The sequence below is a fragment of the Bos mutus genome, chromosome X, assembly GCF_027580195.1.
Source record: "Bos mutus isolate GX-2022 chromosome X, NWIPB_WYAK_1.1, whole genome shotgun sequence".
Classification (NCBI taxonomy): domain Eukaryota; kingdom Metazoa; phylum Chordata; class Mammalia; order Artiodactyla; family Bovidae; genus Bos; species Bos mutus.
The window spans coordinates 71060683-71079604 of NC_091646.1; the positions used below are offsets into that span (position 1 = coordinate 71060683).

General features: G+C 38.3%; 1 protein-coding gene across 2 annotated transcripts in view; it reads right to left on the reverse strand.

The window, feature by feature from the left end:
* The window catches only part of KIF4A (kinesin family member 4A), a 128972-nt gene that overhangs the window by 14743 nt on the left and 95307 nt on the right, over positions 1-18922 (reverse strand). For both annotated transcript variants that reach the window (XM_070365760.1, XM_005900836.3), the window contains exons 19-26: positions 18801-18884; positions 18232-18345; positions 9931-10086; positions 9708-9808; positions 4925-5054; positions 3616-3786; positions 1200-1307; positions 123-200 (exon numbers count right to left, since the gene is read on the reverse strand). In XM_070365760.1, coding sequence (XP_070221861.1) covers positions 123-200; positions 1200-1307; positions 3616-3786; positions 4925-5054; positions 9708-9808; positions 9931-10086; positions 18232-18345; positions 18801-18884 — 942 coding nt within the window. The remainder of the gene's footprint in view (positions 1-122; positions 201-1199; positions 1308-3615; positions 3787-4924; positions 5055-9707; positions 9809-9930; positions 10087-18231; positions 18346-18800; positions 18885-18922) is intronic.

Sequence of the window (18922 nt, forward strand, 5' to 3'; positions counted from 1 at the left end):
TAGATGAAGACCTCATAAAATAGAGCCAAGTCACTATATATACTAGGAGGTGCTCCCAAGGGCTGGTCTCAGTTGCAACAGGGTCTTCCAGGGCTTATTAAATGGGTGGGAAGCTGCAGTACCTGCTTCATGAGTTCATTCTCTCGCAGAAGCTGCTGATTTTGCTCACACACTTCCCGCATCTTCTCAAGTTCTTCATCCTGCTTCCAGATAATGCAGTGATAGGTGGGGTTATTTTGGGTACTACATATGGGTTACCAAAGAACTCAGAGATGAAAACACACTACTGCCAAGTTGCTGGCAGCAGATGGTTTTTGCACAGCAGGCATTGGCACCCAGAAAAATGCCTGATCCCGACCAATTCCTAGATGTCCTGAATGCCACCTCTATTCCAACATTCCCAAGCAGCCATGACCACACTCGCAGGAAGCATGGGCGCTGCCCTATACACCTTCTTCATTTTTTTCTATTTTCTAGCCTCATAACCCTTATTCACATCAGGATGCCAATAAAGAAACCCACCCAGAGAGTCAGCTGTTTCTTTGACATCTTTGGATGCTTTTGTCCATGCTTCTCAACACAGATTAAGAAGTGTATTTGCTGCACTAATGAGCCTGAATAAACTTTCTTGGCACTTAAGACAACTGGATTCATGTACATGACCTTAACAAGTTTGGTTATGTCTTCAATGAGAGGTGCCAAGGAAAACTTAGAGACTGGTGGTTCAGGAAAAAGATGCTAAGTTGGATAAAATAGCGCTCCAACATGCTATTAAAGGGTGTGGTGTTTCCAGACTCTGGAAGAAATGCAGACCCCAGGCATTTTACAAACATGTCAGGTCTTAACTCATAGCAGGCACAGAAAGAGAGAGCTAAATGCCCCTAGGATTCTACTGGATGATTTAACTTTCTCAACTCTTTAGAGCTCAGGGTTGAGAGAAAGAACGAGGAGGCCTTAAAGTCTGGTACGAAGTATATACTTTCATTTCTGTACCAAAACAGAGGTTATCCTATGTAGGGCTACATCCTAAACATCCCTAAATTGACCAAATAGGGCTAACAAAGCAATAGAGGCTACCATTATAAACTTCTTTTCAGTAGGTAATTTTTTCTGCAGGTTAAACAATGGTCTAAATCAGATAGAGTTCTAAGTCAGGCCTGTGGACCCCATCTCTGGAGAGCTTTGCCTCATGTCCGTACCTGACACTTCAGGGTGTTCAGCAGCTGTTGTTCCTTTTCACTGACTGACTCTTCTAGCTGCTTCTCCGCCATTTGGCTTTGTTGCAGCTGACTGAGGAGGTACAGCACCTAGAGAAAAATACAACCCAATGGTACCAAAGGAATAAGAGGAAAAAGGAATTTCAGTTTATTCCAATAAAGGACAGAAATGGTATGGACCTAACAGAAGCAGAAGATATTAAGAAGAGGTGGCAAGAATACACAGAACTGTACAAAAAAGATCTTCATGTCCCAGATAATCACGATGGTGTGATCACTCACCTAGAGCCAGACATCCTGGAATGTGAAGTCAAGTAGGCCTGAGGAAGCATCACTACAAAGCTAGTGGAGGTGATAGAATTCCAGTGGAGCTATTTCAAATCCTGAAAGATGATGCTATGAAAATGCTGCACTCAATATGCCAGTAAATTTGGAAAACTCAGCAGTGGCCACAGGACTGGAAAAGGTCAGTTTTCATTCCAATCCCAAAGAAAGGCAATGCCAAAGAATGCTCAAACTACTCACAATTGCACTCATCTCACACACTAGTAAAGTAATGCTCAAAATTTTCCAAGCCAGGCTTCAGCAATATGTGAACCGTGAACTTACTGATGTTCAAGCTGGTTTTAGAAAAGGCAGAGGAACCAGAGATCAAATTGCCAACGTCCACTGGATCATCGAAAAAGCAAGAGAGTTCCAGAAAGACATCTATTTCTGCTTTATTGACTATGCCAAAGCCTTTGACTGTGTGGATCACAATACACTGTGGAAAATTCTGAAAGAGATGGGAATACCAGATCACCTGACCTACCTCTTGAGAAATCTGTATGCAGGTCAGGAAGCAAGAGTTAGAACTGGACATGGAACAACAGACTGGTTCCAAATAGGAAAAAGAGTAGGTCAAGGCTGTATATTGTTACCCTGCTTATTTAATTTATATGCAGAGTACATCACGAGAAACGCTGGGCTGGATGAAGCACAAGCTGGAATCAAGATTGCTGGGAGAAATATCAATAACCTCAGATATGCAGAAATTGAAGAAGAACCTTATGGCACCTTTGTGGCATAAATTGAAGAAGAACTAAAGAGCCTCTTGATGAAAGTGAAAGGAGAGTGAAAAAGTTGGCTTAAAGCTCAACATTCAAAAAACTAAGATCGTGGCATCCAGTCCCATCACTTTATGGCAAATAGATGGGGGAACAATGGGAACAGCGAGAGACTATTTTTTTGGGCTCCAAAATCACTGCAGATGGTGACTGCAGCCATGAAATTAAAAGACGCTTACTCCTTGGCAGGAAAGTTATGACCAACCTAGACAGCATATTAAAAAGCAGAGACATTACTTTACCAACAAAGGTCTGTCTCGTCAGGGCTATGGTTTTTCCAGTAGTCATGTATGGATGTGAGAGTTGGATTATAAAGGAAGCTGAGTGCTGAAGAATTGATGCTTTTGAAGTGTGGTGTTGTAGAAGACTCTTGAGAGTCCCTTGGACTGCAAAGAGATCCAACCAGTCCATCCTAAAGGAGATCAGTCCTGAGTGTTCATTGGAAGGACTGATGTTGAAGCTGAAACTCCAATACTTTGGCCACCTGATGTGAAGAGCTGACTCATTTGAAAAGACCCTGATGCTGGGAAAGATTGAAGGCAGGAAGAAAAGGGGATGACAGAGGATGAGATGGGTAGATGGCATCACCGACCCAATCGAGATGAGTTTGAGTAGACTCTGGGAGTTGGTGATGGACAGGAAGGTCTGGCATGCTGTGGTCCATGGGGTCACAAAGAGTCAGACATGACTAAGCAACTGAACTGAACTGATGCAGTTATTCCTCTGTGATTTCAAAGAAAATTATTCTCTTTTACTCTCATGGCTTGAAGTAGTAAGAACAGCCACAGTATTATCAGCATGTTCATCTTGGTATTAAAGTTGGAGCTTAAGGGACTTCCCAGTGGTCCAGTGGTTAAGAATCCACCTGCCAATGCAGGGAACATGGGTTTGATCCCTGGTTGGGAAACTAAGATCCCACACGCCATGAGGCAATTAAGCTTGTGTACCACAACTACTGAGCCCACGTGCTCTGGAACCCTTGGGCCACAAATACAGAGAAGCCCGTGTGCTGCAACGAAAGATTCTGCATGCTGCAAATAAGACCTGGGACAGCCAAATAAATAAGTAGATAAATATTAAAAAAAAATTGGAAGCTAAGAGCCACTGTCACTGGGACGTGTAAACTTAGATAGGTCATTTTTCTGTTTCTGGTTTCTTATTGGCAAAGATTGGAAAAGACTACATGGCCTTTTGAAGGAAACTTCATACCTCCCACTATTATTATTTTAAACCAACAACAGAAAGCAACGATGGTTTGTTTCTCAGTATGGCTTCTTGGCTTGCCAGCTTACCCTCTCTTGGTGCTGTTGTTCCATTCTCACCAGCTCTGCCTGTAACTCTGCTTCTATTTCAGCAAAATGATTTCGTTCCTCAAACAGCATCTTCTGCATGTCAGCATGGCTGGCCTTGTTCTGTTTCAGGTTGCTTTCAAGCTTGCTGACCTGTATTTTGGAGGAGACCAGCTGGAAGGGATAAAAGAAGATCAGTTTATTTGGAGAACGGTCACCTTTCCCCATTCATTAGGCAGGAAAATATCAGCTTTCTTGAAACTGACTGAGAAATATTCTTCCATTTCCAAGTCTAGTCTTATTTTTTCATGTCATATGGATTCTACCATTGAATAGTAACACCACCATTCAAACCAAGAGCCCAGACAGTTATCTGCTGAGATAGGTATCCTAGAGCTGGAAGCCACCACTAAGGTCATTTAATCTTTTGTTCTACTTCAAGGCAAGAATGAATCTAACACAAAGAGTATAAGACAAATCCAAATTCTGATATTCAAAAAGTTCTTCCTTAATTTTAAAGAGAAATCCATAAGTCACACCCTTATGGCTAATTATGTCTCATTTCAGAATGCCTGTGTTCACATGTTGGAACTCGTAGACACATTAGCTGAAACTGCAACTTTGGCTCTTTAGGTTAGATTGATATCCTATAGTGACCTAGTTTTATATTCTCTACTAGTCCAGATGGTGAATATCAAAAATACCAGTGTTCACAAGACTAATAAGGATTTCCTTAGTAGGATAAATCTGCTAATCCAACACAAAAATGTATAAAGGATAGCATTGCTCAAACTTGCAGAGTTAGAGTTTGTATGCTTGCCTTAATCACCAGAGGTGATCAATTTTAATTCCTTTTGTGACAATGGATGATGATACATTATTTTAAGGTCAGTAAAGACGGATTTTCTTTAAATGAATCTTTATATGTCAAAGGTTTTGTCTCTCCTAGATTGTACTTAAAACTTTCTGAATACATATCAGGTGTGTTTTAAAAAGTAGTATAGTATAATATTTTATGTTTGATCAGTGGCCTACTATGGTATCTTAAACTTTTCATAACAGTGAACATTATTGAACACCTGTTACATGCCAGGCATGAGTATCAGCTTGCAAGTTATATATATATATTTTAAGTGACCAGGCTGTACTTGCTCACACAAACCTTTACCCATAAAACTATTTCTCTAATGATAGTGTCATTGTGGTTTCTACCAAGAACAGTGGCAATAGCACTATGACAATATTCCAGGCTAACATCTTACTTCAAACCACCAAACCAGACCCCTAATAGCTGATAGGAAGAAATATTTACTTCTCCAGTTAAGTATTTCAGGGCACACTTGGCTTCCAGAATGGTAGCAATATTCTCCCAGCGGTGTTTTAGTCTGTCTTCACTTTCTGCGTCCAGCAGCTTCTGCTGTAGGTCAGCAATCTGAGCACTCCTTCAGGGAAAGAAACAGTGTGCCTTATTGCTAGTAGCCTCAACATCAAGGAAAGGGAAGAGCTCTAAGGAGAAACTTCAAATACTTTTATGGACAGAGGTATCAGTTAAATATCACTTAAATAATGACTGAGTCATCTGGTTAGGATTTTATACAGTATCTCAAATCTTGTTATAAAGGGACTCTAAGACTATCCAAATGTTTTTATTTTATTAAATACTGGTTGAAATAAGTGGGTCATACAGTGGGCTTGGAAAGATTTGTTTTAGTGAGGCTTTTGTTGTAGCACATTGTCTATAATATGACTTTGTCTTGAGGCCATATAAGCTGGAATTGTGACATGGTGGCTCATATTTACAAGGATAAGATTCAGGTTAGAGACTTTAAGGAAAACTCAAAAGAATGAACAGGTGAATGCTCTTTGCTGGAATTGAACATCAAATACATACCTATGGCTGGTGTTGTGAGAAGTTGTCTTAAAGCACTTGCCAAAGGACTGAGAAGTTTCTAAGAAAACTAGATACCATGATACTGGTTATAGCTTCCAGATACTTTATGATCAATTATGGCCTGAGACCAAGGTCTGCATAATATTTCAGTTTAATCAATAGCTTCTTTCTCAAATTTGCTAGGTGTCCAGTGAGAGGGAGTGTACTGGCATGTGTGTAACATGCTGCTGCTGCTGCTAAGTCACTTCAGTCGTGTCCGACTCTGTGCGACTCCATAGACGGCAGCCCACCAGGCTCCCCCGTCCCTGGGATTCTCCAGGCAAGAACAATGGAGTGGGTTGCCATTTCCTTCTCCAATGCATGAAAGTGAAAAGTGAAAGGGAAGTCGCTCAGTCGTGTCTGACTCTTCGCAACCGCATGGACTGCAGCCTACCAGGCTCCTCCGTCCATGGGATTTTCCAGGCAAGAGTGCTGGAGTGGGGTGCCATCGCCTTCTCCAGTGTGTAACATGCAATAAGGTACTATAAAGAAAATGGATACTAAAATAATCTGAGACAGCAGTTCTTAACTTTTTGGGTCCCAGGACCCCTTGACACTCTTAAAAATTATTGAGGACCTCTAAGAAATTCTGCTCATATACATTTTATCTATAGATATTTACACTATTAGAAAGTAAAAGTGAGAAAAATATTTATTAATTCACTTAAGGTCAAAGTAATCCATTATATATTAACAATTAGACCTCCAGTGACACTGTTTCCAAATAAAGTCACATTCTAAGGTCTGAGAAGGACATGAACGTGTGTGTGTGTGCATGTCTTTCTCTCTCTCTCTCTCACACACACACACACACACACACACACAAAACAACATTTTCCAATACAAAAAACAATGCAGTAAGAAGGGTGAGATTGTTTTACACTGACGTATCTCTGTAATGTATGGCTCAGTAGAAGACAGCTGGATTCTCGCATGTCCCTCTGCATTTAATCTTTTGTGACATGTTCTGGTTGATGTAAATGAAGGTAGTCTGGCCACACATGGATATGTAGTTGGACAAGAGAGGAGCATTTTAATTTAATTTTAGCCTCACTGCACAGCTTGTGGGATCTTAGTTCCCTGACCAGGGATTGAACCCAGGGCACTGCAGTGAAAGTATGGAGTCCTAACCACTGTACCACCTGGAAATTCCTGGGAAATTCCTCAATAAAACTGTGGATATTCTTCTTTGAGACTACACCAAAACCCAACAAGTTCCTTAAAAGAGTTGAAATGTAGTTAGTTGCCAACTGAATGGATCTTTTACTCTTACGTGATTCTGTAACATGTCATTTGGACGGTCATACAGAACCTTCAAATCAACACATTTTGTTACACAACAGAAATGAGATAACAAATGTTAAGATCACTACTGGGTGCATTAGAAAAGTTATGTAAAACTGTCAAGCTAACAGTGATGGATACACATCATACACAAAATCTAAGTTTTGCGTGAAAGCTCAAATTTTATTTTTGGTGACAAACACTGACAGTTGTTTTCCTTGATGTAACAGGCTCACTCTGCTCATTTTTGAGAAAATGTCTGCCAAGTACCCAAGTCTGAATAACCATACTTTGTCTGTCAGTAGTTCTTTCAAGTAAAACTGATGTTCTGTGAAAAAAGAGGCCTGTCAAGCTCACACCTCAAACTGCACAAATGCTTTTCCTTGAGACAAACATCAGCCTTTGACGTCAGCACAAGTGCTTTATGCATTCTTCCCATTCCGTCACTCGGAACATTATAAAGATCTGAACTCAAGAGTTGAGATTTTAAAAAATTAACAATTTTTATTGTTTTATCACAGCCATTCTTGAGTAAAACTGACTTTTAAAAAAATGAGAGTGTGTGATGATGAAGTATTCAATGATTGCTAGTACAGGTTTGTGCTGGGCTTCTCAGGTGGTGCTAGTGGTAAAGCACCCGCCTGCTAATGCAGGAGACGTAAGAGATGCGGGTTCAATTCCTGGGTTGGGAAGATCCACTGGAGGAGGGCATGGTAACTCACTTCAGTATTCTTGCCTGGAGAATCCCATGGCCAGAGGAGCCTGGCAGGCTATGGTCCATGGGGTCGCAAAGAGTCAGACATGAATGAGTGACTGAGCACAACATGTGGCACAGGTTTGTGCCATTGCTTTGATTCAAGCCAAGGTGCTAGCAGTTTTGTCCACTATTGCTTTGGCATTATTATGGCAAATGTCAATACAGTAAAAATGGCAAACAAGTTCTTAATATTATTATAAAAACAGGGAGTCACATAGGTTCCCTGAAAGGGTCTCAGAGATGCCCAGGAGACTGTACACCATACTTTGAGAACCCTGGTCTAATATGTGGTCCTTTCCTTCAAGAAGCTTACAATCTGTCTAGATTGACAAGACTAATAGATGTAAAATAATCAATAAATATAAAGATAACATATATCATCTGTACTATATGACTGAGTACTGTAATTTCTGAAGGAGTTTAGAGAAGAGGAAAATTAGTGAGGGATGAAGAGTCAGGGAAGGCTTCTTGGAAGAGGTGGGCCAGAACACTAGAGTTGTTTTATCTATCAAATGCCCTTTCCTATCTTTAGAGAAATTCCTTTGATTAAACTCACCTTGGTCTAATTGCACTCTACCTGGCACCTGCCCTACATTTATATAATCATTTACTTATGCACAATGGTGTGCAGGTAAATGTTTAACAAACAGCACCTAAAAATACCAGATCTGATTTGTAGCCTTTGCTAGTTTCCATAGTGTAAATATTCTCACCACGAGCGATTGTAAGCTATCAACAGTTTACAGCATACCTGAAATTTTAACAAACAATTTCAACACACCACTGTCAGTCAACATAATGTTTCTACTTGAGAGCAAGGACAATGCCATCTATACTTTCTATATATCCCAACTACATCTAGTGTAGCACAAAGTGAAGTAAAGTGAAGTCACTCAGTCGTGTCCAACTCTTTGTGACCCCATGGACTGTAGCCTATCAGGTTCCTCTGTCCATGGGATTTTCCAGGCAAGAATACTGGAGTGGGTTGCCATTTCCTTCTCCAAGTGTAGCACAAAGCAGAACATCAATTGCTGAGTGACTTAAAGACATATCCGAAGATATACAGCTAGTGTGTGTTGCTGAAAACAAATTAAATGATCTCCAAGGTCTTCTGGGCAATAAAATTCTATTATACCTAAGACAGTATAAAATATCTATCAAAGTTCTGTTACTTATAGATTTCATAGATATTTAAAAGACAGTAATAGTGATTAAAGAGAAGAGCATTTACCAAGCACTTCTAAGATGCCAAGTTCTGTGTTATGTACTTTACTTTCTATTTATTTTTTTGGCTGTGCTGAGTCTTAGTTGCTTTGTACAGGCTTTCTCTAGTTGCAGTGAGTGGGGGTTACGCTTTGCTGAGGTGCTTGGGCTACTCATTGTGGTGGCTTCTCCTGCTGTGGAGCACAGGCTGCAGGTGCGTGGGCCTCAGTAGTTGTAGCACACAGGCTCAGTCATTGTGGCATCTGGGCCCTAGAGAGCACGGGCTCCAGCAGTTGTGGTGCATGGGCTTAGTTGCTCTGAGGCATGTGGAATCTTCCTGGATTAGAGATTGAACCTGTGTCCCTTGCATTGGCAGGAGGATTCCTTTCCACTGAGCCACTGGGGAAGTCCTATACTTTACTTTCTAATCTCGTTTAATGCTCATGATAGTTTACTTATGCATTTTACCTACTTTGCTGATGATCTCTAAAATTCTTTCTCCCAGGTTGTTGATCTTCTGGTATCATTTATTGGGTTCCTCTAAAGTTTTGTTTTTTGTCAGTTCTTGTGATATATCATGGACTTCCCTGGTGGCTCAGACACTAAAGATTTTGGAATTAGATAAAATGGGTTTCAAATCCTGGTTCTTTATCATCTTTAGCAAATTTTTAAAGATCTTTCAACTTTAGATCTCTAAAGTGAGAAGAGAACAATGATGCTTATCTTATAAGGTATATATATATATCACAGAGAGACTGAATGAGAAAATGTATCTAACATGCCTAGTGAAGTGTATAGTTCAAAAAATCATTATTTTCTCTTGTTTCTCCCACATCACAAAGCTTTTGAATCACTGATTGATAGCTTCTATTTTGATTCAAGGCATAAGTTTTTATAATGCCTTAGAGATAGTACCATTACCTGAGTTCCATTTCAGTCTCTAGGCTTTCAATCTGCTTTTTAATGGAATCCTCTGATGCAGGAACTTGACCACGCAGTTCAGCAAGTGAGAATGTTCGCCTCTGTAAAGAAGGAGTGGGGATGAGGGTGAAGCTCTAATTGGAAAGAAGTTCTCCAAATTAGTGAGGGTTTCTGTGGGGTGTAGAGTATGATCATTGGCAATATATTTCCACAGAGCACTTACCCGGAGTTTAGGAGGTGGATTCTCCCCAGATTCCATTTTTAATTTGAGTTGAGCCACATCCTGAGCCAGAATCTTTCTGTCTTCCAGAAGGTCATTCAGATGGCGTTTGGCTTCCTCAGTACTGACCATTATCTCTATTTCATTTCCAAGCCAACTCTAGAAGATAAATCAGTCATGTTAGGTTAAGGATGAGGAATCTCTGGCCCATGGGCTAGATTCACTCCAGGTTTAATTTCACTTGAACCAGAGCCCAAGTAAGTAGAAGTGAGATTTCCATTTGTGCCAAAACTCACCAAAAATCCCAATAGTTCTCTAAGAGCCTTTAGTAGCAATTTCCAAAAAGGTCACAAGAAAGCTTTCTGCAGAAAATCTTTCTTCAGATATCCTAGCATTTCTATGTATTCTGTCTTTACCTTCTCCATTTTCTCCTTAACTTTTGTCCATAATAAGTCATAACACAGAACTGAAGTATATTTTGATCATCTGTTCTACTTAATAAACAGTAACCATTATTAATCTTTAAAATAGATCAATGGAATTTTTTAAAATGCAATTAACTAAATTCAGTTTTTAGAAAGGTAACCTGGACTTCCCTGGTGGTACACTGGGTAAGAATCTGCCTGTCAATGCAGGGGACATGGGTTCGAACCCTGGTCTGGGAGGAACCCACATGCCATGGAGCAACTGAGCCTAAGCACCACAACAGCTAAGCCCATGCTCTAGAGCCTGCACACTGCAACATCTGAGCCCATGTGTTGCTACTACTGAAGCCCATGTGCATAACCTGCGCTCTACAACAACAGAAGCCACCACAATGAGAAGCCTGTGTATCGCAATGAAGATCCAGTGTAATAAAAAACAGATACTTTCAAAAAATGAAAAACTTCTTTTTTAGATGAAGATATACCATGCTAAGAGTAGTCAAAGAAAGCTAGAGTGGATATATTTTTATATTAATGGTTTATTATTAATTAACTATTATTAATCAAATATAATTATTTGGTATTAATCTGGAACCAATTCTGGCAATCTGGAATCAAAATTGCTGGGAGAAATATCAATAACCTGAGATATGCAGATGACACCACCCTTATGGCAGAAACTGAAGAGGAACCAAACAGCTTCTTGATGAAGGTGAAAGAGGAGAGTGAAAAAGCTGGATTAAAACTCAACATTCAAAAAAATAAATAAATAAATAAAACTCAACATTCAAAAAATGAAGATCATGGCATCCGGTCCCATCACTTCATGGCAAATAGATGGGGAAACAATGGAAACAGTGACAGATTTTATTTTCTTGGGCTACAAAATCATTGGAGATGGTGACTACAGCCATGAAATTAAAAGATGCTTGCTCCTTGGAAGAAAAGCTATGACCAATCTAGACAGCATATTAAAAAGCAGAGACATTACTTTGCCAACAAAGGTCCATATAGTCAAAGATATGGTTTATCCAGTAGTCATGTATGGATGTGAGAGCTGGACCATAAAGAAGGCTGAACGCTGAAGAACTGATGCTTTTGAACTGTGGTGTTGGAGAAGACTCTTGAGAGTCCCTTGGACTGCAAGGATATCAAACCAGTTAATCCTAAAGGAAATCCATCCTGAATATTCATTAGAAGGACTGATGCTGAAACTGAAGTTCCAATACTTTGGCCACCTGATGTGAAGAGCTGACTCACTGGAAAAGACTCTGATGCTGGGAAAGATTGAAGGCAGGAGGAGAAGGGGATGACAGAGGTTGAGATGGTTGGATGGCATCACTGACTCAATGGATATGAGTTTGAGCAAGCTCCGGGACATGGTGAAGGACAGGGAAGCCTGGAGTGCTGCAGTCCATGGGGTTGCAAAGAGTTGGACATGACTGAGTGACTGAAAAACAACAAATACAGAATTTGCATTAAAGAATATTATTACCCACATTTATATGGGCAATAAATCTATGACAAAGGAGGCAAGAATATACAATGGGGAAAAGACAGCCTCTACAATAAATGGTACTTGGAAAACTGGACAACTACATGCAAAAGAATCAAACTGGACTACTTTCTCACATCATACACAAAAATAAATTCAAAATGGATCAAAGACCTAAACGTAAGACCTGAAACCATAAATCTTTTTAGAAGGAAATATAGGCAGTGAGCTCTTTGACATCAGTCTTAATAATATTTTACTAAGTATCCTCAGGCAAGGGAAACAAAAGCAAAAATAAACAAATGGTACTACATCCAACTAAAAGCTCTTGCATAGCAAAGGAAACCATCAACAAAATGAAAAGGCCATCTACTGAAAGGGAGAAGATATTTGCAAATGATATATCTGATAAGAGGTTAATATCCAAAATACACAAAGAACTCATAGAACTCAATATCAAAAACAAACAAAAACAAAACTAGATTTTAAAATGGATAGAGGATCTGAATAGACATTTTTCCAAAGAAGATATACAGATGGCCAACAGACACATGAAAAGATATTCAACAGGGAAACGCAAATCAAAACCACTATGAGATATCACCTCACACCGGTCAGAATGGCTATTATCAAAAAGACAACAAATGATAAGTGTTGGTTATCCATTTTAAATACAGCATTGTGTACACCTGAAACTATCAAAACATTGTTAATCAACTATACTCCAATATAAAATACAAAGTTTAAAAAAATTTCAAAAGAAACAAGTGTTGGTGAGGCTGTGGGAAAAAGGGAACCCTCGTGTACTGTTGGTGAGAATGTAAATTGGTAAAGGCATGATGGAAAACAGTATGGAGATTCTCAAAAAATTAAAAATAGTACTACCAAATGATCTAGCAATTCCACTCCTGGGTATTTATCCAAAGAAAACAAAAAGCATAATTAGAAATCATATATGCACCCCAATGTTCATCGCAGCACTATTTACAATAGCCAGTGTACAATAACCTAAGTGTCATCAGTAGGTGAATGGATAAAGATGTGGGATATATGTATATATAAGATGGGATGTTACCCAGCCATAAGAATGAAATCTTGCCATTTGTGACAACATGAGTACACCTAGAGGATATTATGCTTAGTGAAATAAGTCAAAGATAAACTATGTGATTTCACTTATAAGTAGAATCTAAAAAACAAAACAAATGAACAAAACAGAAACAGAGTTATAGAGAACAAAAAGGTAACTGCCAGGGGAGAGGGAGGAAAAAATAGGTAAGGGAGACTAAGATGTACAAACTTCCAGTTGGAAAATAAAGGAGTCAAGGGTATGAAATGTACAGTGTGGGGAATATAGACAATAACTATATAATATCTTTGTATGGGGACATATTGGAATTGGACTTATCATGGTGATCATATATTGAATCGCTGTTGTGTAACAGGAACTAACATAGTGTTGTAGGTCAATATACTTCACAAATAAACTAACAACTCATAGCAAAAAAGGTAAGATTTGTGGTTTTCACAGGTGGGGTGTGGGGGAAGGAGGAATTGAATGAAGGCAGTCAAAAGGTACAAACTTCCAGTTATGAGATAAGAAAGTATTAGGGATATAATGTGCAACATGATAAATATAATTAACACTGCTATATGCTATATATAAGTTGTTAAAAGAGTAAATCCTAAGAGTTCTCATCACAAGAAAAAATTTTATATTTCTTTAATTTAGTATCTATATGAAATGATAGATGTTCACTAAACTTATTGTGATTATCATTTAATGATATATATAAGTCAAATCACTATGCTGTACACCTTAAACTTATGTAGTGCTATATATCGATTTATCTCAATAAAATTGGAAGAAAAAAGGAATATTGTCAAGGATAAAAAAAGATAATTTCATAATGGTAAGGGAGTCAATTATTCAAGAACTTAATCCTTAATGTTAATGCCCATAATATACAAAGCACCAAGATATTTGAAACAAAATCATATATAAGCCAACAAAGAAGATAATGTAGAATCATAAATATACTCAACTGATCCAAAAGAAGCCAGAAAACAAGGAAAAGGGAATGAAGAACAGATGGGACAAATAGAAAAAATTTGCCTGCCAATGCAGGGTACACGGGTTCAATCCCTGGTCCAGGAAAATCCCACATACCATGGGGCAACTAAGCCCATGCGCCACAACTACTGAACCCTGCATGCCCTGCATGCCCAGAGCCGGTGCTCCCCAACAAGAGGAGCCACCTCAAATGAAGAGTAGACCCTGCTTGTTGCAACTAGGGAAAGCTTGTGTACAGCAATGAAGACCCACTGCCATCAAAATAAATTAAAAACAAAACAAAACAAAGAAGGCACAAAGAAGTTAAAGCTAAAAGGATTTTTAAAAATATACCATGATAACATTAAAAGAAAGCTTGAGGGACTTATTATCAGAAAAAGTAGATCTCAGAACAAAGAATATTGCTAGGAATAAAAAAGATCATTTTATAATAATAAAGGGATCAATTAATCTTAAATGTTTATGCCCCTAATAATAGAGCTTCAAAATATATGGAGCAAATCTAGAACTATAAGAAGAAAAAAAACAAATCCATAATTCTAGTTGAAGATTTCAATACCCATTTCTAAGTAATTGACAGAACAAGTAGGCAGAAAATCAGCAAGGAAACAGTAGAAATGAATAGCACAATCTATCAAATTGACATGATTGACATTTATAGAACACTCTATCCAACTATAGCAGAATATACATTCTCAAGTACACAAAGTGTGAACATTTGCCAAGACTGACCATTTTCTAGGTCATAATATATCTCAATAAATTCAAGGGAATTCAAGTCATAAAAAGTATATTCTCTAACCACAATGGAATTAAATTAGAAATCATAACAGAAAGATATTTGGAAAAATCCCCTAATATTTGGAAACTAAATAACATCCTTTAGATTTCATTAAAGGAGTATTAAAGGGGAAATTTATAGCACTAAATGTTTATATTAGAAAATAACTCAAATCAATGACCTCAGGTTCTACCTCAATAAACTTTAAAAAAGCCAATTAAATCCAAAGCAGAAATAAGGAAATAATAAAGATCAGATTAGAAATTAATGAACTGGGGTTTTGGGGATAGTTTTTTTAACTGTGGTAGAATATACATAACATAAAGCTTACTATTTTAACCATTTGTAAGAATGAGCTGATTCTTTGATAAACCTCAGCCAAACTAATCAAGAAAAAGGAGAAAAGACAAAATATCAGTAATATGAATGAGACAGAGGACATTACTACAGCTTTTACAGATATTAGGAAGATAATAAGGGAATATTATGAATAACTTCATGCCTTTATGAGTTTATTCATTCATGTGTTTGGCATAAAGTTATTCATGTCAAACACACAAACTACCAAAGCTCACTAACTGAATTACAGTTAACCCCTCCTCTGACCCAAAGCAACAACTAACAGAAACATCCTTCAGGCCTAGATGGCTTAACTTGTGAATTGTACAAAACTTGTAAGGAAGAAACAATATTAGTTCTATACAAACTCTTCCAGACAATTGAAGAGGAGGCAATACTTTCTCACTTATTCTAGAAGGCCTTGATATCAAAACCAGACAAAGACATAAGAAAACAACAGACCAATGTCCCTCAAGGATACAGATATAAAAATTGTACACAAAATTTTTATTTTAGCAAGATCTTAATTTATATATTGTTGAACTCAACAATGGAGCTTCCTCACTGGTTGAGCGGTAAAGAATCTGCTTGCAATGCAGGAGATCCAGGTTCAATCCCTGAGTCAGGAAGATACCCCTGGAGGAGGGCAAGGCAACCCACTCCAGTATTTTTGCCTGGAGTATCCCAAGGACAGAGAAGCCTGGTGGGCTATAGTCCATAGGGTCACAAAGAGTCGGACACAACTGAAGCAACTGAGCATGCACGCATGTACACACGAGCTCAACAATACATAAAAAGGATGATATATCACCACTAAGTGGAGTTTATTCAAAGATTGCAAGGCTGACTCGATATTTGAACTTCAAAATCATTTACCAAATCAACAAACTAGACACAAAAAGTATTTGGCAAAATCTATATCCACTCATCGAAAATTCTCTTGTGGACCCGTAATTAGAACCCACCAGGCCTTTTCACTGCTGGGGGCCTGGGTTTGATCCCCGGTTAGGGAATTAAGATCCTGCAAACTGTGTGGTGTAGCCAAAAAAAAAAAATTATATCCATTCAAGATAAGAACTCACAGCAAACTAAGAACAGATAAGAACATTCTCAAGCTGATAAAGGACCTCTATGAAAAACCTACAGCTAATATCACACTTAATAGTAAAGACTGAATATTGTTCCCCTGAGATCAGGAACAGAAGGGTTTCTACTGTCATTTCTCCTATTCAGTGTCATCCTGAATGTCCTAGCCAATGCAATAGGGCAAATAAAATAAATAAAAGACATATATATTATAAAAGAAGAGATAAAACTGTATTTATGGATGGCATGATTATCTATGTAGAAAGTCCCAGAGAACCTACAAAATAGCTACAAAACTAATGAAGGCAGAAGATAAAAATTAATATACAAAAGTCAACTGCATTTCTATATACTAGCACTGAACAACTAGATAAATAATTTGGCAGTTTCTTGTAAAGTTACACATCCACTTACATTGTTGTTGCTGTTCACGTGCTAAGTTGTGTCTGCCTCTTTGCGACCCCATGGGCTGCAGCACGCCAGGCTTCCCTGTCCTTTATATGGTCACACTTACCATATGACCAAGCAATCTCACTCTTAGGTATTTACTCAAGTGAATGACTGACTACCTTTGTTATACAGAAACCTGTATGAGAATGTTTTTATAACCGCTTTATTCATGAGCACCAAAAACTAGGAGAAAAACGACTCCAAGGTAACCTTTAAATGATTAGATAAAGTGAATAGATAAAGGAACATCCATACAATGGAATAATATAGGCAACAGCATGGATGAGCTTCCCTTGTGGCTCAGTGGTAAAGAATCCACCTGCCAATGCAGGAGACACAGGATATGTGGGTTCAGTCCCTGGGTGGGGAAAATCCCCTGGAGGAGGAAATGGCAACCCACTCTGGTATTCTTGCCTGCAAAATCTCATGAACAGAGGAGCCTGGCAGGCTACAGTCCATGGGGTTGCAAAGAGTTGGACGTGACAGTACACACAGACACACATGGATAAATTTCAAATGCCTTATTCTAAGTGAAAGAAGCCATACTGTATGTTTCCAGTTAAGTGACATCGATACAATGCAAAGTGAAAACAATAATGACAGAATGCAGATCACTGTTTATGAAAGGCCGGGGATGGATGTGGGAGATGACTACAAAGTGTTACAGGGCAATTTGGAGGGGATAACTATTCTATATTTTGATAATAACCAGTTTTAACATCAAACTTACAGAACTGTACTACACTAAAAAGGGTAAATCTTACTGTATGTCAGTTATATTGTAATAAAATAAATTGGAAAAAAATCAATGCCATTTGCCATACTGAGTAAAAACAAATCATAAGATCATCTCAAGAGGATTCAGAAAAAACTTTTGGAAAAACCCAACATCCAGTCATGATAAAAACCTTTCAGCAAACTAGGAATAGATAAGAACTTATTCAATCTGATACAAAAACCTATAGCTAATATACTTAACGGTGAAATACTGAAAGCTATCCTTCTAAAATTAGGAACAAAGCAAGGATGTCCTCTTTTCATCTATTCTACTGATATTTTACTAGAGGTTCTAGCAAGTACAATTAGGTAAGAAAGGCTTTTTTTTAGGGAATACAGAGTGGGCAAGGATAAATAAAATTGTCCCTATGTGCAGATGACGTGATCATCTACATAGAAAATCCAGTGACAGAAAGCAGATTAATGGATGCCTGGAGATGGAGGGGTAGAAGGATAGATTGGGTATGGGAGGGAGGGATTACAAAAGTGGACAAAGAAAGTTTTGAGCCTGATAGACACTGACATTATCTTGATTGTGGTGATGATTTAAAGGTGTATATCTGTGTCAAAACTTTTAAAAATGTACACATTAAATATGTATAATTTATTGTAGGTCAAATATACCTCGATAAAATTGTTAAAAAATTTTATCTGCTCAAAGTTTATGACCAACAGGGATCAAGACTCAGGAACAGAAAGAGTTCACTACTCCTATTCTTTAACAACCATTTGGAGGTAATCATATCTTTGGGAAATAAGGTTTTCAGGTAGAACTTCAGATTTTGTAATGTTTACTTCTAAATAAAAAGAAAGCAACTTCCCATTTTCCCCTATCCCCAGTGTACATAAGACAAATGGTGGTTCAAGCTGTCCATACCTTCACTCGAGCCGCAGTGCCTTCCATTCCACGACTCTGAGACTCTTTCCGCTTATCTGCGACCTCTCGCTGTTTTTGGAGAGCATCCTTGAGACGCTTGTTGGCAGCTGCTGCCTAAATAAAAATGGTTCATAGTAATGTTGAATTAAAGGGTATGAAAGAAGAACATTCTTATTTCTAGCATAAAAATTCTATGGGTCTGAATTCTATAGGAACCACATTTCTAAATCCCCATGTACCTAACACTGGTTATGGCTTAAGAGCCTAGGGGAAGTACACATTTCAAGGAAGTACTGCAGACTGATAGTATCTAGAAATGTCATACATCAGTATTCCTTTTTTTTTTTTTTTTGTAAAGAAGCAAGTCCAATCAGGAAAAAAATCCTTATTTGAATACTGCCATTTTCAGCAGGTTTTATGCTTGACCAACAGGGATCAAGACTCAAATTGCTGTCAAGGTTGGTATCCCTGGTTTCTCAGGACACTGGCTCATTTAAGGGATGCTATTCTACCAGCATCTAAGCCTGAAAGTGATAATATACTTGACCTAGCAGACTGGATTTTCTTACCTCCTCAGTTTTACGTCTGAGCACATTAGACTGTTTCTGGAAGTTTCTTTCAAGTTTGAGCAGTTCATATTGCCTCTTGCGGTCCTAAGAAGAAAAGAGTCAGATTTTTAATTGCTATTCAG